This window comes from Zychaea mexicana (assembly GCF_025766255.1).
Source record: "Zychaea mexicana strain RSA 1403 chromosome Unknown BDB00scaffold_9, whole genome shotgun sequence".
NCBI lineage: Eukaryota > Fungi > Mucoromycota > Mucoromycetes > Mucorales > Lichtheimiaceae > Zychaea > Zychaea mexicana.
The window spans coordinates 303,894-326,752 of record NW_026516672.1 but is presented as its reverse complement, the minus strand read 5'-3'; the positions used below and the strand labels follow the sequence as shown (position 1 = coordinate 326,752).

The following is a 22,859-nucleotide window of genomic DNA, read 5'->3' as shown; positions in this document are numbered from 1 at the left end:
CCCCCAAATCCCCTCTCGACTTCTATTTAGTTGAAACCATTCGAAAAGAATAACTTCTCGTATCATCATATATCATCCACAACAGGGGGAGCCCCAAGGAAATATAGAGTAAGAAACGAAGGCTGATGCTTTTATAAAGTTTTGGGGGGTAGGAAGGGAAGAGAGAGGGTTCAGGGTAAAAAAATTGAATCGCATGCTTACCTGATTGAGACACACCTTTTTTTCTTCACCCGCAAATCATGGCACTCACACACGCTCTCACACAGCACACGGCACACGGAAACACACACGCTCTCTCTCTCTGGTTCTCTCTTTTTAACGTACATGAAACTACATCCGTATAGAAGGATCTGTTGTGTGTGTGTGTCATCCTAGGGGCGGGGGATGTTCAGTTCGTGCAATAGAAGAAGCGTGTGCGTATTGTGAGTTTGGGGGGGGGAGCAGGAGCAGCAAGCAGCAGCAGCTATAATAGCGAGGTTAAACACAGGGGCGCGCACGTACACTTTGCACATTGTGTATCGTGTTCCCTTATGCTGCAGAGTGGCTGTCTGATCTGCTTGTCTATATAAATACCTGGCCTTGAATGACAACTTCAATTACTTTTTTTTTGTTCTTTACCGCTTCATCATTACTTTTCTTTTACAATTTTTTTTTCTTTGACAACTTAGTTACACCACCCGCCTTTTACAAATACAGCGAACCTATAACACACACCTACATAAACAACCAATCACACAAATCTATAAAAGACAAAAGTCGTCAAACGAGTACACTACAACAGCTGCCATTACTACACAAAGAAAGATATAAAAAACACGATTTACTATGGAAATTCTCGAACTCGTCCACCAAGAACACGCTCCCACTGAAGAGCGACCTTTCGCTTGTGCGGTTTCGAGTTGCAACAAGACGTTTGGTAATTATCATCATTAGCAACATAGCAACAAATAACGCGAGGCGGGGTGACCATGGCAACACATTTTATTGTTTCCACGGCGGCACTCTTTATCATTTCCATAGCAATAAACTAAACTCATCATTACATATAGGCCGCCGTTCGGATCTTGTACGTCATTCTCGAATCCACACGAACGAACGGTAAATATATTATATAAAAATTGTTATAAAGGGAAAAGATTGCTCATCCTCATCATCAAAATTTATCGTTCTGTTATATAGGCCATTTAAATGCCGAGAACCCGACTGCGGCAAAAGCTTCATTCAGGTAACATATGAATATTTTGGGAAAGGCGTACGCAGATCCTTACCATGCTTGTCATCCATTTTTAGCGTTCCGCCCTGACTGTACATATGCGCACACATTCGGGCGAAAGACCGCATGTCTGTGAATATCCTGCCTGCAACAAAAGCTTCAGCGATAGCAGCTCCCTCGCGAGGCACAGGTAACGTATCTCTCTATCTCCTTGCTGCTTTAGGCGTCGTGCATATGTCTTATATTAACAATAAATTCCCTTTTATTTTTTGGGCCGCACAGACGCACGCATACTGGCAAACGACCCTACAGATGCCCATTTGACGACTGCACCAAAAGCTTCGTCCGCAAAACCATGCTCACCAAACACATGAAACATGATCACACAACCAACGGAAAACGCCCGCAAGTGCAATGGCGTCCTTTCATCGAAGAACGTCGAATGGTCCAGCAACAGCGACAGCAACACCATCATCATATGCAACTAGTACAGCAACAGCAGCAGCAACAGCAGCAGCCATGCAGCTGTGCAGAATGCTGGCAACAATCGCCTCCCCCACCGCTTCTTGCTGCTGCTGCTGAAAGCCCTTGCTCTTCCTCGGACGAATTCCAGCCTTCCTCGTTCCCATCTTCGCCACAAAGCGGTTCCTGGAGCCAATGTCCGCCGTTGTTGCCAATGCCGTATCGACGATCCTCGAGCTTCTCTTCGACATACAGCCAGGACACTGTCTTGCCTAGCTTGTCAACATTCATGTATTATCATGACGCCAAGGAAGACCACCGACGCGACAGCGGAATCTCATTATTCTCGGCATAAACGACCCAACAACTCATTACCAACAAACCAACAGAAACAACGCGTGCGTTGTTTCGAGGACTTTTATCCTCATCCAACATCCATCCTCAATTCTTCATCACTCACTCTTTCCTTTATCATGTCGCTCTTTATAATAACCACCCCATTTACTACACTCATATTACACACTCTCTTTCTCCCGCCTTCTACTTTTTCTTTTGACCTAAACATCGTACCCTTTCACAGCTTTTTCCCATACATTTTCTCATATATACTTTCTCTCCCCCCCTGATTCCCTACTTCTTCTACTACTACCACTACTAGTTATTGTATCAGTCCTTTTCACCCATACGACAGTCCTCCACTTTTTTCGCCTTATCGACAAACTCTCTGCTCTATACTATACGCAACAACCAAGAAACGCCAGAGCCATGCTGCATTCCACCCTTCTTAACACCCGTCATTCGTCATACATACTATACATCCTTCCGTACACAGAGGGCGGAATCAGGGCTCTTTTCTTCCTTATACATCTCAATTCCCCACCTTCTTTTTCTACTCGAAAGCTGCTTGCGGTGATGCACTGTATTTCTTTTTCTCTTAACCCTATGGGCTACTAATTTAATTTGCAAATTCTCTTTCTTTTTCTATGAACAAAACACTCAAAAATTCTTATGCCCCATTTTTACACAACCTATACTTGATCTTTCGCACACACCTCAATTCATACTCTTTTTCTCCCCTTCTTCTTCCATCTTCTCCCCGTACCCACTTTCATACAAAAAAGAGATATGTCGTTTTTCCTCGCGCATGTAAATAATAATAATGATATTATAAAAGAAAAAAAGAGAAATAATAGTAATAATGCACATAATCATTTCCAGTTTCACTACTTCATGTCTATGTACTTCTCAATGTCTTTCGTACATGTTGTATGTCTCAGATGCATTCTATACTGATATACGTTCTTTTTCTCCTTACGCAATATGATAAGGGAGGTTTTTGCGATTTGATCTTAGATGGCTTGAGCGTTTTTTTACAAAACGTGTGCGTTTAGTGTGGTTGTATTGTATGTATATGTGTCTTTTATAATGCAGGGATGTTTCAGACAATAGAAGGGGGTGTATATAGCAGCAGCATGTTGGGGGAGGAAGGGTTGAATATTACGCGCATTACGTTATTAGAAAGAGAAAAAGAGGGAAACAGGGAATTATCTAAACATCCCTCCTTAAATTTACTTAGTATTAACCGCCGCACTGTCGTCTTTTTTCAATCTTTATCTCAGGAGTGTATTGCAGTGTAGACGGGGGTGTGTGTGATGATGCTGGTGCTGCCTCTTACAATGTGGTATATACCCTATAAGATGGGAAAGTTCATAAGGAAGAAGGAGAAAAAAAAGCAGGAGGATCGTCGTCGATCGATACCAAGTTAATGTCCACTTTGTCGTCACTATCACCATCACTACTGCTGTTAACGTCGCCATTATCCAATCGACATTTTGCTGACAAGATTCTTGCAGAAAGATTCGCTAGCTCCAGGTCTACCAATAGTTGCAGTTGTGGGTGAAGCCTAATGAAAGATACAAGGAGAAGGGTTGGAATAAAACAAAAAGAAATTGGGTCAGGTGCTACTTTTGATAGGTTTGGTCAGAAATAGTTGATATAAATAATGTACGTTTGTTGCTTTAGCTTAATCATTGACTCCTTGGATTTCTGGAAAATCGTAATCATCTCCGTGCCTAATACGTAACAAAAGACCGTATGATAAATATGCCAGAAAGGTTGATATGTCCTAGTTTGGGTATCTTTAGCACACCCCTTCCCCCCACACCTTTCGGCCTCCAAACCATGCCCCATAAATGTATATTAAAAGCAGCAGAGCGATAGTAGCAGCAGTTCTAACGCACGCACCACACACACTCACACATACACACCACGAGATAGAGAGACAACCCTCACCTGATTTTTGCTGTATATCACTGCACTCCTTCTTTAATGTTTCCATCTGATACTCTCCCTCGCGTAATTGGGCTAGACACTCATCGACTGTACTTTGCCGATCCACTCGGATGGCCTCCGAGTCAACCAATGTGGCTTCTATCGATTTGGCTTGGGCAGCTGCTTCGGCTGCTAGTTGCAATTGGCCTGTTCCTACTGCTAGCTTTTTCTGTCGTTTTAAACTGCCGAGCTGTGCCTTGAGTTGATGGATGGCTCCTTCTTGTTCTTCTAGACGACATTGGGCAGCGTAGGCTTCTCGCCGTTTTGCTTCGATCGATACGATTCGTGCTGTTACACCTTGATGTGCCCTAAAAAATAATATATTGCCAAATATACATACACAATCAAGATGTGATTATTTTTCGTATGCATTTCATCAAGATAGAGAGGAATTATACACAACAATGATCTCTGAATGGAATTATGATACACTTGTATTAATGTTGCTCACCCGAACAAACGATAAAAAGAATTTGTAAGTGAAAACATACCGGACCATGGCCTGCTTGTTGTCTAAAACGAGTTCATCCCTTGACTGCACATACTCGTGGAAGGTCGTAAGAACTGCATCATATTCCTCTTGCCCTTGCTCAAGCTTCTCTGTTGCCACGATGATCTGCTTTTCCAGAGCTTCTAATTCGCTTTTTTCTTTTTCGTTGTCTTTCGAATGGCGTTCCATTTCGCGATAGAGCATTTCATCCTCTCGATCTAGTTGAGCCTATAAAAATCAGATTAAAAAAATAAGTAGAAAGATTTTATCGACCTAGTAAGTGATATAGATACCAAAAAGATATGCCAATGGTATCTAAAGAACTTACGGATTTCTTTTCAGCGGCCTGCTTACGCCTGTGTACAGCTAGATAGTCGTCTTCGAGCCCTTTTTTCTCCGGTCCATACTGGCCCGTTGTTTCATGGATCACAATATCGAGCTGATGGATCTCGGCCTCATATCCATCACGCTCTTGTTGCAGTTCACCCAGCCGTGCCATCAATTCATCAATTTCGTTTTGCACGGTCCGCATTTTTCGCGTCAGCGCGTTCTTTTTGGATCTTTCTTTGCAAACCAGTTCATCCATCTTGTTCTTGAACTCAGTATTAGACTGTTCCCACATTTCCATATCAAAGGCTATTTCACTAGAATATGGGACATTTAACCCAACGAAAAGAAATCATCCACCATAATCCGCCATAGTTAGATAATTATCAGTTTTTTACTTTCGATATTTAGTTTTCTTCACTTTAATATATATATATGTAAAAGATACACCTGTTTTCCTCCCTTTGACTTATTGACTTATTTAAAAGCATATTTACCTTTTCTCTTCATCAATTTTTCCTCGTTGTTGATTAATTTGTTGCAGTTTTTCTTCATATTTACGCTCGTTATCGATATGGTATTTGAGGAATTGTCGTTCTCGTTCATCCTATGGTAGATAATATTATAATATTAAAGATTGGTAAAGAATAAAGGTACTTCGACCATGTCTCAACATGATAATACCTTGGTAAACTTGCACGCATCAGCGAGTTTTTTAGCTGCTTCAGTCTCTTTTGCCAATATATCTGCCAGCGTTTTCCAACAAGCATGGATTTGTTGTTCAACTTGGTTTTCTGTGTTGTTAAAGATATCCCATAACTTGTCGGTTAATTTTAATTGTTGTGTTTGGAAAGCTTGAGATTGTAGATAATCTTCTGCATCCAATGCTTCTATTGCTTTGGCTTTTAGGTCCTGGATCTCTTTCTGGAGCTACACCAATCAATTTTTGATAGAATATCAACGACAATGCAAGTAGTAAATAACACAAAGAAAAGGGATCTGCAGAGGATTTTTTTCTTATCATTAATGCTCCACACTCACTTCCTTACTTGTATTATTTGCTCGTGAATCAATACACGCTTGTTATAACAGCGTTGAATCTTGTCTTTCTCACGTTCTTTCTCAGCTTGAAGTCGCCTCCATGTGGTCTCTGCAGATAGTTGATTGATCTCACTGGATTGTAGCTGCTTTTTCGGTCGTTCAGCGTTATTATCATTTCTGTTCCTTGCGTTATTGTTATTATTGTTGTTGATCTTCCTCGTAAAAGAAGATTGCATTGGACTTTGTGGCCTTGGAGTACTTGTTGCACTAGTGGTATCTTCTTGATTTTTGTCATAGTCTATTTCCAAGAGGTTGTTACCATTGTTGTTACTGTTATTGGCTACATATCGACCCAAACCAAATACATCTTTCATTGTAGGCCATTTTCTTAAAGTATATACAGCTTGCAAACACAGTAATTTTTTCTATACTAGGACGTACTTTGTGAAGAGGCTCCAATAAACGAAAATGCCGACTTTTTAAGTGGTGCCGCTATGAACGACGTTGAAGACGTGGAGCTTGGCGAGGTAATATTTGCGCTTTTAATTTCGTGGTGGCCATAGGCTGAGCTCATTCCTGCCTCATTACGACGACGATGACTGCTGCCGTTGCTACTATAGCGGTCTCGTAATGATGAAGGTGACGACGGCGGCAGTGAAGACGACGATTGGTTGACAAAGCTTGCGAACTGATCACTGAAAAAGTCATCAGCTAATGATGCTGATAAGTTTTGTTGTTGCTGTTGATGATGTTGAGGAGAAAGTGAAGTAGAAGAAATTGACAATGATGGTCTTTTGCTCTTGTTGGTTGCATTAATAAAAGCAAATGCCGACATTGAGACTGATTTTGCTCGTAATAGTAGTTGCTGTTTTCTTGACTGCAATAAATAGTAGTAGTGAGTCAAAATAAAATGAAAAGTAAAAAAAATCCGAAATTTTTATTATCAGAACTTGAAGCTGTTGGTCATCTTATGCCAGACCTGTTGGTACAGAGTACCATACGTGGCAAGGTTCAAGTCTGCCACAGCCCTAATTCGTAGACCCAAGGCGAGTATTTCTCGATTCAAGGGCTTGAGGGTATTACTATTAAGGTCATGCTGTTGCAGCTGGCCTTGTGAAACGCGCTTCACCACATGAAACACCCGATCATGCATGATGTTGTAGATTTCCGACGAGCCATTCATGTGCCGTTTCAACCAATCTGCCCACCATAGCACCGTGCATGGTTTCTCCAATTGCAAATAGTGTTGCTGGCTGGTATGCTTCTTCTTATCACTGATATTGATGTTGTCGTACCTAGCGTGTGTTGCCATGGCAGCCTCACATGCATAGATAGCATAGTATTGGTACTGGCTGTTATGGTGTTGTTGTTGATGTGGGTTTGCTGCTGCTGCTATTCCTGCTCGTTTCAACCGCTGTGTTAATTTGAGCTTGAGCGCGTGGAGATCAGTCTTGTTCCACCATTTGCCAACCAAGTAGTAGTAGGGTATGAGGAGGATTGCCAGTGTAGTAATGTATATAAATTCGGCACGGAATTGGTGGACAAGGCGCTGTCGGTCGTATTGTAATGTGTTTGGAAAAGGAATATGATCCATCGTAGTTAATCGAACCAGTGCTATGACAACAGTACGTTTATGTTAGTATATCTATAGAAGAGCAACTTTTCGGTTTCTCTCCTTCTTTGGCATCTTTCCTCGGCTTTATCTATGTATTTCAATAGCTACCTGTGTGATACACTTTGAGAAAATTCCAGTCAGGATGGTCACGCGAACTTGCTAGCCACACTTCAATGGAACGCTGGTCAGGACCGGCTCTACTATTCTGAGAAAACCATTGTTGTTCGTATAGAGCACATGTTTGAATTAAATAATTTCTTTTTTTCCGCAGAAACTGATTGGCGTGATCCTACAATGTCTAATGCATTAGCAAGGATAGATCTGGACACTTAAAGTGGTAGAGGTCTCACTGAGGGTGCGGGGCTTTTGCTTATTACCAGTTGAATAGCTTCAATAATAGCAAAGCACTGGCGAAAAGCTTTGGCATAGCATTTCTGTATGAAATACAGGAAAAACAGCTGGATTCGCGGTCGATGTTCGACAGGACACATGGGCTGTAACACTGATATGACAAACTGGACGCGACCTCTCAAGTCAAGTGTATTGTTTGCCAGCTCGCGCAAAATCACGTCCGGATTGAGCATGCTACGAACGGTATCGATGGTGATATGACGAGGCCACTTTTCCAAGTGACGCAATAATGCAAGACTCTCAACCACTTGATCAAGGAGTACGGGCAAAAACGCGTCGTAATCGCTGGCGTACTTGTGGTGATGTTGAAATGCACGGTCAAGACGTGCCCAATAGCGTTCTGCTTTGCGCTGCTTGGCTTTACCTGAAGGCCCATCAAAATTTGGTCTGAACCGTAGGTTTCGATCGAATAGTAGGTCGTGGCGTAGCTGAATATTCGATGTGATCTGATCCATGCAGAGCTCTTGAAGGGTTTCAGCCGTGATGGGTGGTGTCCATGCGTTTTGTAACACCATGGGTGGTTGCTGGTGCTGCTGCTGATGCGTCCCTCCCACACAACGATGATGATGATCTTGACTGTTGTGGTCAGCACCGTCAACAAAATGGAGATGATGCAGTGATCGACGACGGCTCTTGTAAAGACGTCGATGGGATGCTGGGTTATTTTGACTTTTTGAGACCGAGGTTGACGGTGCAGTGAGTGGTTTTCGACGTAAGCAATTGTTGCGCGTCAAGACACGATGCTGTTGTGTGATTCGTACCCAGCAAAATCGATTTCGACAGGTTCCTTTTCTTTTAATTGTGTGCGGATTGGGATGCTGATCTTGTGATACTTGCGCGAACGTGGATGGAGTACAACGAGTGTGCCATGCTTTTTTCCAGCCATATACATCATTAAGGCAATTGCGCTGTAGCATCATGCGAAATCAGAATAAAACTAGTGGGAAAGAGAGAAAGAAAGAGAAATATTGAAACTGAAGCCCATGCTTGGCACACTAGTCCCAATAATCATCACAGCTCTGTTGTCTCTTGGGTGTGTTAAGATTCAAAGAAGGGGTGTAGGGTGGCAATTCGAGACGAGTCCCCTGGGCGGAAAATTATTTCAACTCACTCAAGCCGATTCATTTGCCGAACAAAATCAGCACGAGAGTAATAGAAGAGGTTCTAATTCAAACAAGGTCGAGCCGCAAGCGTTCCCGAGACGGCAATGGTGGAATTTAATAATTCGCACGAGTGGCTGCCAGCTACTGCCAAGAATAGCAAGCACTGGTTATGTAGCTGAGGTCTATTTAGTGATATTATTATAATACGAAACGACCAGAAGCAGATTTTTGCTAAACTTATATTGTTATAGCGCGTGGGATGGATCAATTTGTTGTTCACGGTGCGTGTCAATGACAAGGGGAATGAATCACTTAGTCATCGGTAAAAGCTCAAGTTTCGCGCTTGTATTCTGTTTAAAATGTCGGTTTACATACTAACGGTTGTATACCACCAAACATCATAATAGCATCATTGTAACTTTACTCATAATACAAAGCCAGATGCCAAGTTTCCAGTCGACGATGACCGAAGAGACAAAAAGAGTCAACGAGATTTTTACGGTAATACAGTTGCCGCGTTACAATCATTCACGTTACCATCTGCTATATAGATGGTTTTTAATTGGAGATAACTGTGTTTTACGATTAGCAATTAACGACTTGTGTGTTGTTCTAATACCCTAGCGTCTGCTACAAACAATAATTCTAGTCATCGTTTCTAACAGGATTCGCAAACCATAACGAAGAGGAAGATCTTGTTGATGTGATAGAATTACCGTATTTCATGACATATATGTATATAGCCGCAAATTTAACTGACGTGCTTGTGGGCTGATAATGCATTGGAAAGACACCAATAAGTCGTCATAGAGCAAAGTAGGTGACTTATTTACCAGCATATCTACAGCTACAATACAGTTTTATACAAGCACAATTTACTAGACATACCCACGCGCGTTAATTAAACAGCACTGTAAGTTCTAAGTTTTAAAAGCACAGGACTGGAAGTTTTTACATTATTTTTTTCATGTAAAAGAAGAATGGTGGCGAAAACATCGAAAAATCATCGGCTTGTCTCTCGGAAGGTCCCCTCACGACACTTGCGAACAACGGAGACCCTTTGCATATGGTTCAATAAGAGATAAGCTTAAAAATTACGGAAGAGCTATAATATTTCGTGGTAGCCGAGTAAAAAGACAGGGCGATTGTATACATGCAGCCTGGAGTGTGTACAGTACAATGCGAAGGTAACGTCGGTGCGAAGCAGGGTGATTTGCATGACTTCGGAAGATGGCCAATCCATTGTTCGGCTTGTACACTGTTACTTCTGTAACATCGGATGCGCACAACTGTTCCGAGATAAAACCACGCTAATTCTCTTTTCATTAGGGCTGCCATGTACAGTCATTTCAAGAAGTAAAATCGCTTGTTTTGAGTTTGATGTCGTGCAAAAATTTCCTTTGTTCAACAATGATAATTTCTTTATGAGGATGGACAAGGACGTGTTGTTGATGAGAATGGAGTTGAGCCCATGGACCTTGTTGTTGGCGAAGAGCTATTTGTTATTGAAACAATAAGTTCTCGTACTCAATTTCTAATGAATAAACCTCCAGAAAGATCTATTCAAACGATGGATCCAGCTTCAGCTGGAAGTCATGATGAAGATGTTTCTATGGAGTTATTCGATAAGCGACGGTACACATTTTACTCTGATGAAGAAAAAACTAGATGTTTTCATTTATTTTTTAGTAAGTGCTTAAGTGCTTCTGCGGCTATGATACAAGGCAATTAGGTATTCATGTTCGTGAGGCTCAGCGATGGGTCAAACGTTATTACGAAGACCCTGAAAGCATTTTCGAGAAAAAGAAAAAATCAGGTCGACGTCGTATTCTTGGGGAAGAGCATAAGAAATTTCTCCTAAATTACATTGATGACAATCCATCTGCTGTTGTAACTGAAGTAGCATAAATCGGAAGCAAAACTTTGTAGATCTCAATGTTCTCGTAGTACAGTTTACAATTTCATGACAACTCAGTGTAATCTGTCCATTAAACAGGCGCAATTCCAACCGGTGGAAAGGAACAGCGAGGAAAAAATTCAGCAACGGTACGATTGGGTTCAAAAGTGGCAGCAAACCGACCTGGATTTCACAACAAAATGCGTCTTTCTTGATGAAGCAGCTTTTCACATTAACTCAAAACGAGGTATGGCTTGGTCAAGGAAGGAAACTCCTGTATGATGGTAGTTACAGTACCTACAACCAAGGCAAACGCAACATCAATTTTAGGTGCAATATCCGCAACTGATTTGATTAATGTGAGCTTGAGAGTTCCAAAGCGTATCAAAAAGAAAACGTTTGGACGTGCGACTGATGGTTAATAGCACAGGGACAGTGACAGGCCATTACCTAAGTTTTGTAAAGGCTACTCTCAATGAGATGGACAAATACCCCGAAATGAAGGGACATTACCTTGTCATGGAGAAAGCCCCTATCCACAGTTCGACTGACATTGGTAAATATATCAATTCACGAGAATACAGATTCGTATACATCTTCCTCCATATTTTCCCGAACTGAATCCAATCGAGCAATTCTGGTCAGTTGTCAAGAGCAAAGTGAAGCGACATAAGTTCTTGGGAAAAGAGACGCTAATGACTCGAATTAGTGAAGCCTGTGATAGTTTATCTTATTAAGTGACATCAAAGGCTTTGTTTCTCATTCTGCTAAATGCCTACTCTAGCACCTAGACACTCCGCTTGGGTAGACTCTTGAAAGTCTACTCTACCACCTAGACAATCCGCTTGGGTAGACTCTTGAAAGTCTACTCTACCATCTAGACAATCCGCTTGGGTAGACTTTTGAAAGTCTACTCTAGCACCTAGACAATGCGCTTGGGTAGACTCTTGAAGGTCTACTCTACCACCTAGACACTCCGCTTGGGTAGACTCTTGAAAGTCTACTCTACCATCTAGACAATCCGCTTGGGTAGACTTTTGAAAGTCTACTCTAGCACCTAGACAATGCGCTTGGGTAGACTCTTCAAAGTCTACTCTACCACCTAGACAATCCGCTTGGGTAGACTCTTGAAAGTCTACTCTACCACCTAGACACTCCGCTTGGGTAGACTTTTGAAAGTCTACTCTACCACCTAGACACTCTGCTTGGGTAGACTCTTGAAAGTCTACTCTACCATCTAGACAATCCGCTTGGGTAGACTTTTGAAAGTCTACTCTAGCACCTAGACAATGCGCTTGGGTAGACTCTTGAAGGTCTACTCTACCACCTAGACACTCCGCTTGGGTAGACTCTTGAAAGTCTACTCTACCATCTAGACAATCCACTTGGGTAGACTTTTGAAAGTCTACTCTAGCACCTAGACAATGCGCTTGGGTAGACTCTTAAAAGTCTACTCTACCACCTAGACAATGCGCTTGGGTAGACTCTTGAAAGTCTACTCTACCACCTAGACACTCCGCTTGGGTAGACTCTTGAAAGTCTACTCTACCACCTAGACAATCTGCTTGGGTAGACTCTTGAAAGTCTACTCTACCATCTAGACAATCCGCTTGGGTAGACTTTTGAAAGTCTACTCTAGCACCTAGACAATGCGCTTGGGTAGACTCTTGAAGGTCTACTCTACCACCTAGACACTCCGCTTGGGTAGACTCTTGAAAGTCTACTCTTGCAACCAAGAACAACCACCCTGCTTTGGAGAGTATTTGGAATCTTTTAGATTCTCAAAATACTCTTAATAACTAACTACCGTTAGTTTAGGTTTCCTTCGGAAAGACCAGCTAGTGCTACAAAAAATCAAAGATTTTTCTTGCACCACCACACCACACACATAAGAAGGAGGCAACTGATTCGGTTGAATACAACTGAGATAATTAATATTTTAATTTCATTAAAATATTATATTATCAAATATATAAAAAACAATAATTCTTATTGATTTTTATTGTTTTCAGTTAGCCCCCTTTGCCGTTTTTTTTCCATGTCGAATGCGACCGCCAAACTCAACTTCCTTCGTTGGCTGAGCCATTTTATCGACAATATTGAGAAACACAGAGAAAGAAGAATGGTGTGCAAATTTATTTTTGAAAAGATAGAAGAAAAGAAAAACAGATAATACTAAATGAAAGTAATGGGTGGAAAGGGAAATGAAAAAGGTATAATCAATAGAGGGCGTCCTGCTATTAGTTGTCTAACCAATTATAATCTACTAGCTGTAATATAGATAATAAAATTGCTATGACCGGTATAACTATCAGTGGCCGAATTAATTATTGATTTACAATAAAAATAATAAAAATTGAATTTTTTTATTTATATTGGTAGCCTCTCATGAGAAAAAAAAGAGCGATTGTTTAAAGTATATAACAACAAATAAAAATGAACACAACACAACACACTGAACAACTCGATATTGAAATTAAAAATTTAATTGATAATAAATGGACTTTTCTTGATAAATCTTGGCCTGAAATGCAACATAGATTTAATCATAGAACAGCTATTAAAGATATGAAGAATAATACAATAAATGATATAAAGGATATATTACTTAATAGATTTGGATTTATACCTGTATTTTATTTTCTTACAGTTTTATATAGAAATATTGAATATCCAGGGCCATACCGCGAGATTGAAAAAGGACTTGCATTATTATATCATATGGTATCAGGTGTATCAGGAAAGGATATGCATACTGTTATGCCATATGCAACATTTTATGATTTATATAAGCGGTTCTGGATTACTAACTATAATGAATTGAATAAAAAGGTAGAACAAGATCTAGATGGTATGTTCTCATCACCACGTATTCGCATTCTATCAGCAATAATAAACAATCTAGATGGTTTTAAAAATATTACACTATTTATTGATGGACATGATAGTAAAATAAAGTATTATAAACCAAATGAGTCACATTCACAGTTATATTCATATAAATTAAAAGGGCCAGCTCTACGTACACAAGTTATACAGGATATAAATGAAATAATTACACATGTTTCAGTATCTGAAAAATGTGCTATCGGAAATGATGGTACTATGTTTATTAATATGAAACTATATAAAAAAATAAGTGAGGCAGATTGTTTAGGAATGGATGGTGGATATAACTTATTTATACAAAAGTTTAAAGATAATGCGACAGATGCTGGATATAGTTTTTATAATCGTAACTTTTTACATCCCATAAGAAAAGAACCAGGACAAAAGTTAACAATCAATGAGACATACTTTAATAACAAGTTTGGATCATTTCGTTCAGCAATAGAAGCACAGTTCTCTATGTTAGGCTCTAAATTTGAACGATTTAATAATAATCGTGCAGCATTGCAAATAACCGATATAAGATATTATAATATTCAGTTTCGTGTTGCTTGTATTCTTACTAATATATGGCGATTTGTAAATAAGTAAAATATAGAGGTACAACCACATCATAAATTATGGTATGGAAAAGATTTTGAATTCCCAAGTAAGAAAAACAAACTTGACTTCGTATTTTCAAATGAGCAAAAAGTAAATACTGAATATAACGAAATGGTTGACATGCAGCAGAAATTTCTACAGCTTAACATTAATCAATCAATAGATATGGCTATAGATAGTGAGGACGAAACTGAAAATAATACATCTAAACGCAAGAGAAAAAATCAAAGAGAACAGAGAAATATAGAACATAGTAATTCATATGAAATTGAGAAGATTGTAGGACATGTGTATACTAATAATAAGTACATATTTGAGGTTAAGTGGGTTGGATATAGTGTAAAGGATAATAGTTGGTTAACAGTTGATAAGTTTAATTCCCAGGAAATGCTACATGAATATATGGCCACACATGGTATTCAGCTCTAAATTAATTTCTTACTTATTTGCTTATTAAAAAATTTCATATTAAAACTGACCGCATCAACCTTTCGTTTACTTGCCCAATTATATTTATGTTTTATGCATTCATTAGTTATACTTGTACTTATATTAGTATCTGTTGATTTATTTTTGACGTCAGTTTCTTTTGTTATATCTATATCATCTATTATAGCCTGTTTTATATCCTTATGCTTTTTAAAATATTCTTTTGGCTGTATTTCTTCTACTATTTGCTTGTTTCTCCGTTTATTTTTAATGTGTCTTTTTTTCTTTTTACGTTTTGGTATATTATTTGGTATGTTGCAGTCACTGCTTTTCTCTGATTCAGATGTACTCACATCTATGTATTTATGTTTCTCTATATCTTCTGGTGGGTTTTCCCAATCAGTAGTATCATTTACAACATCATCACATTTTATATCATTAAACACATCTTCCCAATGCCTACAATACTGATGATGGTACCTTTACAGTTGACCATCCTCTATTATTTTGTTGAGGCGGTTTATGTTGTTTATTGTTTTGTGTATTATTACTATTATGTTTTTCTTCTTGTTCCTTCATATATTCTTCTGTGTCAGCTAATTCTTGTAGTTCCTCTACTGTTTTATCCATCGGTGTATATTTTTTAATATCATCCTGACCACTATTATGTGCATAACGGATAAATGTATGCTGATCTTGGTATTCGTTTTCGAATTCACCTTTGTATAAGTCCTCATACATATCCATGTTTTCATAATACATGAATTTATTTTCATAATCCTTCACCTTCATTGTGTATGGATTCCATATTATATGACCTTTACGGTTCTTATCAACATAGATAATATATAAACGATTGAGCGTTGGCTCTAACTCATATACTGATTTGTTTTTGTATAACATGTGCGGCATATAGTTACTATTCAGTATTATTGGCATATTTTTCTTTTTAGTTATTGACTTTGTGAATTTGCCATTAAGTTTTAACCGTGTTCCTTCTAACATTTGGTTTAAAAATGTTAATTTGAAATCAGAACCTGTTTCTTCATTATACATAAAATCATAATCATCATCCTTATTATAATCTGACCAATCATTTTCTTTATTCATTAGATATGCTCGATGACCACCTTGTTCTAATACATCAATGTTATATGTCTTACCTACATTTGATGGACCTACAATCCAGTATTGTGGTATCTTATTTTTGCCACCAAACATTGTTTCAATAGCAAACATAGACCACATATGTAATTTATTTCCAGGGTTATTTTCCATATCTGCATCATGAAAGTAAGAATTTAAATTTGATTTTACAGTATCATATTTCCATAGCAATTCTGGATATATTTCGGTAGCCTTCCGCATATTAAGCTGCTTAGTAATTAATTGATATCCAAGTAACTGTTGGTGCATTTTTCTGGTTTTAATTTCATAATTTGGATCCATATTATAACAAATATAATCTATTCCTTTCATACAATAGCTAATAGACTTTTGTGGATTACCACCTGGTTTAATATTTGGAGTAACACCATCAATAGTAGAGAATTTACGTGCTGTTTTTGTGTCGAATCGCTCATCCATTTGTATCTATATGTGTACATGTTTCTCATTGGTTTCTGGTGCAATTTCATCACATGCAATTGCCTTCATGTTTTATAAACCATTCCATGATTTGCTCTTTTGTTAAATGGAAGTCCTTACAAATATATATGAACAGCCCTTTAGTGTTTTGGAATCGGAATTCTTTACCGCCCTGTGAGGAATCTGCACCAGAGGTGTTACCCTCTAACATTGCATCGGAAAATTGAGGATTTGAGGATTTGAAGAATCTCACATATTCTCGAATTCTTCCAATTATTTTATTGCGTGTATTATTTTTAGTTTTTTTATCAACTTTAGCCTGTGTAAGGTCTTTTTCGAGTTCTGACCTCAGTTGTGTGACAAGAGGTTCATACTCAATATGCTGATGGTTTTCAGCAAGGTGTTTTGCTCTTTCAATTAAGAGCGTCAATGTAGCTCCTAAAATAGGAACAAATTCAGCCGTAATGGCTAAGAATGCGAGAACGTTGAGTTGGTTCATGTCGATTGTTGAAGTAATAAAAATAAAAAATATAAGAAATATATCTTGCTTTATATTCTGTGGTGTTATTTTTATATTAAAAAAAAATTCAATTTTTATTTTTTTTCAAAAATTTAAATGTATGCATGCCAAGACATTCGTGCATGAATTATTTCAATAAAAATTAGTTTGGCTATCCTGACATATCTTAGCTAATTAGTCATCTAGGGTTACTAGACCGCATTAAAATCATCATAACCATGGCCGGTCCCCGAGGGTGGGTAGCTTGGTAGGAGGATAGAAGAAATTACTTGATAGAAATTAATCCCAAGGAAGGCTTGCGTTTTGCTGGCAATGTTCTTTTTGAGCCTTGCACGAATTCGAACGGCAGCGTCGGGTGCTTGGTATTTGGGGTCTGGGACCGCACAAGTGTGCTATGATACATGGCAATTTTGTAAAGATCATCCAAAATACTCAGCACTGAGATGGTTTCATTCCTGTTCTCGGGTAATGTAATAGTTGTAAGTTCTACAAATGCGTAAATGGTGGAATTTGTGTGAACATGGCGTAAAATGTGATTGATAAACCACGCGCTTGGAAGCATAGTACACCGGTGAGGTTACTAGATACCATTTCCAATTTTGCAAATATACCCAAGCGATAAAAGTCCATTACTGATAATGTATCAGAGGATCCTTCACCTTTGAGTTCTCCAAAACATGTTCGATAAGATGGTAGATACTGCTCATACACCATGACTTCGTAATCTGGCCGTCGATTCTCGTCCATGCCATTGTCTGGGATGCAGTTGGCACATCTTGCAACCTTACCATCGGTATCATAAGATAATAAGGCTTGGATAACAGGATGAGTATATGAGGCGGCAAGTTCGGATTCACGAAGAGGACCGATATCTAAATCCTTGAGCACAGGGAATAGAGATTCAATAGCTAAAATGACGTTGCGTTCCACATTTTCCTTTGTCATTGCAAGATTGATCAAATAATGCCGTGCTGTCAAGTTCTTGATCTTGTTCTCGTGAAAGTCGCAGATAATGGTTTTAACAGCCATATAAATGTGAGGGTCAAGTGAATCGGGTAGTGCCAATGAGGTCAAAATATCTTGACGCGTCACCTCCAATAAAGAAGGGGGGAAATATTCGATAGGCACAGATTCGTATTTTGTTCGTCTTTGCAAGACAAATACAAAAGAGATGGCCCTATAAATGAGAAAATATATCAGTCAGTGAGAACCCATTGAATTACCAGGCCGTAAATATAACAATTTACAAAAGGTGGTTGAAATATCGATCAACATCCAAAATGCTAGAAAACTTAGCTAAGTTTGCAGCAAAGTATTCGTGAAATCGTTCAACAATGTTGACATCTTACAATATCTAAGTAGGACAATTGGGGCGCATATGCATTACCAACTGTTTTTATATAAAAACTATTGGTAACAAATTTTTTGTTAGTAACAAAAATTTAAAATGGTTACAAATTAAATTTTATCTTAAATAAAAAATAAACCTATTAATAATGAATTCAGAATATATAAATAATTTAAATGTAATAATGTTGCAGAGTTATCACCATTAGTATTTGCTAATAAATAAATTTCAAACTCAATTACTTTTTTTTGTAAAATTGAATTTTATTTTTATATAAAAATAAATCATTCAAAAGAAAAAGAAAATGGTTGCATTAAATAAATATCTTCCTATCAACCGCATTAATCTTAGAATCAATTTATGTAACGAAATTGATACATTTATTGATTCAGAATTCAATCATTTTGTTGAAGAAGATATTATTAAAAAAATTCAAAAAATCTAAAAAATAAAATAAAATCTCTTTTTTCAAATGATCATTTCTTAGATTTATCTATGAATCATGGTTTTTGTAGCCATAAATTTAAAAAAGGAAAACGTAATAGACAGTTTTGTGGGAAGAAAATCAAGACAAATTTACCTGATGGTAAAAAGGATTTTCGTTGCTGTCAATATAGTAAGCTACATATTCCAAAAAAAAGCTATTAATAGTTAATGATAGTGTTAAAAATATAGAGATAAAAGAGCTGTATATAAAACCTGAAAAAAAACAGAAAAAAAAATTAAAAAAAAAGAAAACCTATAAAAATTACTATTGGTAATCCTTTATTCTTATGCTTTAATAATATTTTTCCATAAATTTTTTATATAATTTTAATATATATTATGTTCTTATTACAGTATGCCTAGACTATGCCTTTCAATATATGCATTTAATAATTCTTTTTGGTTAAATATATCAATAGATAACCAACTATTATCATTATTACTATATCCAACCCATTTTACCTGAAATAAATATGCATTCTTTTCTTTTTTATGTCCAATGATACTTTCTATTTCATATGATACAGTTGAACGCTGTTTTCCTTTTACATTTCTTCTTCTTTTTCTAGTACGTTCATTAAATTTAAGAATATCATTATTATTTTCACTATTTTCTAAATCATCTGATTCACTATTATTATCATCTATAACCATTTCATTATTATTTGATAATGTCATATTCAATAAATTATTTTGTAGTTGTACCATTCTATCAAGCTTATCCTTATTTTGTTTATTATTACTAACAACTATGTCAATTAATTTTTTTCAATAGGAATATCAAAATCAGGACTATGCCATATTTTATGATGTGGTAAAATAGGTATATTAAATACTTCTACAAACTTTGTAATAATAAACAGGCAACACGAACTGAAGATTATAATATCTAATATTATCCATCTTTACAATTGATTTATTATTATTAAAACGATAAAATTTATTTCCAATTTCAGAATATTGATTTTCGATTTTACTTCTAAAGCTTCCAAATGTATTATTAAAATGTTCTTCAGTAATAGTTAAATTTTCATTTATATTTTTACGAATTGGATATACAAAGTTATCATTACTAAAATCATATCCTTTTTCTGTAGCAAGTTCAGTAAACTGTGTTATGAACAAAGTATATCCACCATCAACAGCTAAAGTATCATTTTGATTCATTTTATTATAAAGTTTCATATTTAAAAACATGCTACCATCAGAACTATCTACACAGAATTCACTTTCTGATATAAAAATTATCATATCATTAATATCAGCTGCAAATTGTGTGCGTACACCATTCTTTTTAAATTTATATGAATATAAACGTGATCTATCTAAATCCGTATCTGTATAATTAATTCGTGAATCATGACCATCTAAAATAAGTGTTACATGTTTAAATAAATCTGGATTATATTTTCTTGCAGACAAAACACGTAATTTTATATTTGAAAACATATACATTAATAAATCATTTACTATTTTATTAATTCTTTTATAATTCTCTTCATTCATCCAAAAATTTTTTATAAAATGTATGAAATGTACTTTGAGGTAAATATTTTTCAATTTCATCTCTAGAAATACCAGAAACTAAATGATATAATAAAAATAAGCCTTTTTCTAATTCAAAATAAGGAGCTGGATACTCTTTATTTGTGTATAGTACAACTAAAAAAAAAAATACAGCTGTATAACCTAATTTTTTTAATAATATATCTTTAATTTTTTCAATAAATTTAATATGTTTTATTTGTGTTCTATGTTTAAATTTATTATGCACAATAGGCCAATTCCATTCAAGAAATGTCTAATAATTGGTAATAATAGTATTTACTTCCTCTGTAATTAATGTTGTATAATCTATTTGCTCCATTTTCTATTTATATTATAAAAATCAATTTAGATATAAAAAATTAATAGTTCTTTAATAAACAAATATAAATTTATAACTAATAAGGTAATGTAGTACCCAATGGGGAAGGTGGTGGTGACATTGAAACTGTGTTCATCAACATGCTGCCTAAATTCGCTTCTACATTCCATGACTTGGTTGCAGCAAGGACACAAATACAATACACTCTTTGCTTCAGAATTGATCACGGGCTTTACTGTGTTGTGGCTGCTTAGCAGTAACACGCTGTGTTGCTTAAAGGCGTGCATTCTAACCTTCTGATTAGCTGAATATATGTTGTTGTCATTGTTGCAGTAGGGACATATTCTTAATAGTTTTGTTATGGTGAAATAACGTGAGAAGAAGAAAAAGGGACGCAATCCATATGTTTTTTTTGTCCACTGACTTTCAAATATGTAGACTTTCAAAAGTCTACCCAAGTGCATTGTCTAGGTGCTAGAGTAGACTTTCAAGAGTCTACCCAAGCGGAGTGTCTAGGTGCTAGAGTAGACTTTAAAAAGTCTACCCAAGTGGAGTGTCTAGGTGGTAGAGTAGACTTTCAAGAGTCTACCCAAGCGGATTGTCTAGATGGTAGAGTAGACTTTTAAGAGTCTACCCAAGCAGAGTGTCTAGGTGCTAGAGTAGACTTTCAAAAGTCTACCCAAGCGGAGTGTCTAGGTGGTAGAGTAGACTTTTAAGAGTCTACCCAAGCGGAGTGTCTAGGTGCTAGAGTAGACTTTCAAAAGTCTACCCAAGCGGAGTGTCTAGGTGGTAGAGTAGACTTTTAAGAGTCTACCTAAGCGCATTGTCTAGGTGCTAGAGTAGACTTTCAAAAGTCTACCCAAGCGGATTGTCTAGATGGTAGAGTAGACTTTCAAAAGTCTACCTAAGCGGATTGTCTAGATGGTAGAGTAGACTTTCAAGAGTCTACCCAAGCGGAGTGTCTAGGTGGTAGAGTAGACCTTCAAGAGTCTACCCAAGCGCATTGTCTAGGTGGTAGAGTAGACTTTCAAAAGTCTACCCAAGCGGAGTGTCTAGGTGCTAGAGTAGACTTTCAAGAGTCTACCTAAACGCATCGTCTAGGTGGTAGAGTAGACTTTCAAAAGTCTACCCAAGCGGAGTGTCTAGGTGGTAGAGTAGACTTTTAAGAGTCTACCCAAGCGCATTGTCTAGGTGCTAGAGTAGACTTTCAAAAGTCTACCCAAGCGGATTGTCTAGATGGTAGAGTAGACTTTCAAGAGTCTACCCAAGCGGAGTGTCTAGGTGGTAGAGTAGACTTTCAAAAGTCTACCCAAGCGGATTGTCTAGATGGTAGAGTAGACTTTCAAGAGTCTACCCAAGCGGAGTGTCTAGGTGGTAGAGTAGACTTTCAAGAGTCTACCCAAGCGGAGTGTCTAGGTGGTAGAGTAGACTTTCAAAAGTCTACCCAAGCGGATTGTCTAGATGGTAGAGTAGACTTTCAAGAGTCTACCCAAGCGGAGTGTCTAGGTGGTAGAGTAGACTTTCAAGAGTCTACCCAAGCGGAGTGTCTAGGTGGTAGAGTAGACTTTCAAGAGTCTACCCAAGCGCATTGTCTAGGTGCTAGAGTAGACTTTCAAGAGTCTACCCAAGCGGAGTGTCTAGGTGGTAGAGTAGACTTTCAAGAGTCTACCCAAGCAGAGTGTCTAGGTGCTAGAGTAGACTTTCAAAAGTCTACCCAAGCGGAGTGTCTAGGTGGTAGAGTAGACTTTTAAGAGTCTACCCAAGCGCATTGTCTAGGTGCTAGAGTAGACTTTCAAAAGTCTACCCAAGCGGATTGTCTAGATGGTAGAGTAGACTTTCAAGAGTCTACCCAAGCGGAGTGTCTAGGTGGTAGAGTAGACTTTCAAAAGTCTACCCAAGCGGATTGTCTAGATGGTAGAGTAGACTTTCAAGAGTCTACCCAAGCGGAGTGTCTAGGTGGTAGAGTAGACTTTCAAGAGTCTACCCAAGCGGAGTGTCTAGGTGGTAGAGTAGACTTTCAAGAGTCTACCCAAGCGCATTGTCTAGGTGCTAGAGTAGACTTTCAAGAGTCTACCCAAGCGCATTGTCTAGGTGGTAGAGTAGACTTTCAAGAGTCTACCCAAGCGGATTGTCTTGGTGGTAGAGTAGACTTTCAAAAGTCTACCTAAGCGGATTGTCTAGGTGCTAGAGTAGACTTTCAAAAGTCTACCCAAGCGGAGTGTCTAGGTGGTAGAGTAGAC

General features: G+C 37.7%; 5 protein-coding genes across 5 annotated transcripts; 2 read left to right on the top strand and 3 right to left on the bottom strand.

The window, feature by feature from the left end:
• The first annotated feature begins 748 nt into the window (after positions 1-748).
• On the top strand, positions 749-2,252 carry BDB00DRAFT_920850 (uncharacterized protein). Its single transcript, XM_053128748.1, has 6 exons — positions 749-916; positions 1,050-1,098; positions 1,180-1,225; positions 1,291-1,403; positions 1,496-1,658; positions 1,707-2,252. The coding sequence occupies exons 1-6, from the start codon at positions 826-828 to the stop codon at positions 2,028-2,030; spliced, it is 786 nt and encodes a 261-aa protein (XP_052983703.1). The 5' UTR covers positions 749-825; the 3' UTR covers positions 2,031-2,252.
• A 783-nt stretch (positions 2,253-3,035) lies between these two features.
• Positions 3,036-6,803, bottom strand: BDB00DRAFT_804439 (uncharacterized protein). The gene is made up of 9 exons (XM_053122115.1): positions 6,306-6,803; positions 5,873-6,162; positions 5,508-5,753; positions 5,321-5,430; positions 4,825-5,140; positions 4,498-4,724; positions 3,968-4,314; positions 3,684-3,747; positions 3,036-3,578 (listed from the first exon to the last, which is right to left on the bottom strand). Exons 1-9 carry the CDS (start codon positions 6,697-6,699, stop codon positions 3,383-3,385), a joined length of 2,190 nt encoding a protein of 729 aa, XP_052983702.1. The 5' UTR covers positions 6,700-6,803; the 3' UTR covers positions 3,036-3,382.
• A 4-nt stretch (positions 6,804-6,807) lies between these two features.
• Positions 6,808-8,405, bottom strand: BDB00DRAFT_784771 (uncharacterized protein; the record flags this gene model as incomplete). The annotated part of the gene is made up of 4 exons (XM_053120488.1): positions 6,808-7,138; positions 7,160-7,478; positions 7,588-7,684; positions 7,857-8,405. 4 exons carry the CDS (start codon positions 8,403-8,405, stop codon positions 6,808-6,810), a joined length of 1,296 nt encoding a protein of 431 aa, XP_052983701.1.
• An 8,778-nt stretch (positions 8,406-17,183) lies between these two features.
• BDB00DRAFT_920823 (uncharacterized protein) lies at positions 17,184-19,231 on the bottom strand (the record flags this gene model as incomplete). The annotated part of the gene is made up of 3 exons (XM_053128747.1): positions 17,184-17,404; positions 17,464-18,095; positions 19,215-19,231. 3 exons carry the CDS (start codon positions 19,229-19,231, stop codon positions 17,184-17,186), a joined length of 870 nt encoding a protein of 289 aa, XP_052983700.1.
• Positions 19,232-20,787: 1,556 nt separating this feature from the next.
• Positions 20,788-22,787, top strand: BDB00DRAFT_784769 (uncharacterized protein; the record flags this gene model as incomplete). Its single annotated transcript, XM_053120487.1, has 5 exons — positions 20,788-20,875; positions 21,058-21,228; positions 21,451-21,498; positions 21,811-21,948; positions 22,396-22,787. The coding sequence occupies 5 exons, from the start codon at positions 20,788-20,790 to the stop codon at positions 22,785-22,787; spliced, it is 837 nt and encodes a 278-aa protein (XP_052983699.1).
• Positions 22,788-22,859: the final 72 nt, after the last annotated feature.

What these genes read in the sequence shown, in the direction of transcription:
- BDB00DRAFT_804439 (XM_053122115.1), bottom strand. Translation starts at nt 6,699, where the DNA reads ATGTCGGCATTTGCTTTTATTAATGCAACCAACAAGAGCAAAAGACCA. An exon ending in AAAATTGATGAAGAGAAAAG is followed by an intron (nt 5,141 to 5,320) that starts GTAAATATGCTT and finishes CCCATATTCTAG; the next exon opens with TGAAATAGCCTTTGATATGG. An exon ending in ATTAAGCTAAAGCAACAAAC is followed by an intron (nt 3,579 to 3,683) that starts GTACATTATTTA and finishes ATCTTTCATTAG; the next exon opens with GCTTCACCCACAACTGCAAC.
- BDB00DRAFT_920850 (XM_053128748.1), top strand. Translation starts at nt 826, where the DNA reads ATGGAAATTCTCGAACTCGTCCACCAAGAACACGCTCCCACTGAAGAG. An exon ending in GAGTTGCAACAAGACGTTTG is followed by an intron (nt 917 to 1,049) that starts GTAATTATCATC and finishes CATTACATATAG; the next exon opens with GCCGCCGTTCGGATCTTGTA. An exon ending in AGCTCCCTCGCGAGGCACAG is followed by an intron (nt 1,404 to 1,495) that starts GTAACGTATCTC and finishes TGGGCCGCACAG; the next exon opens with ACGCACGCATACTGGCAAAC.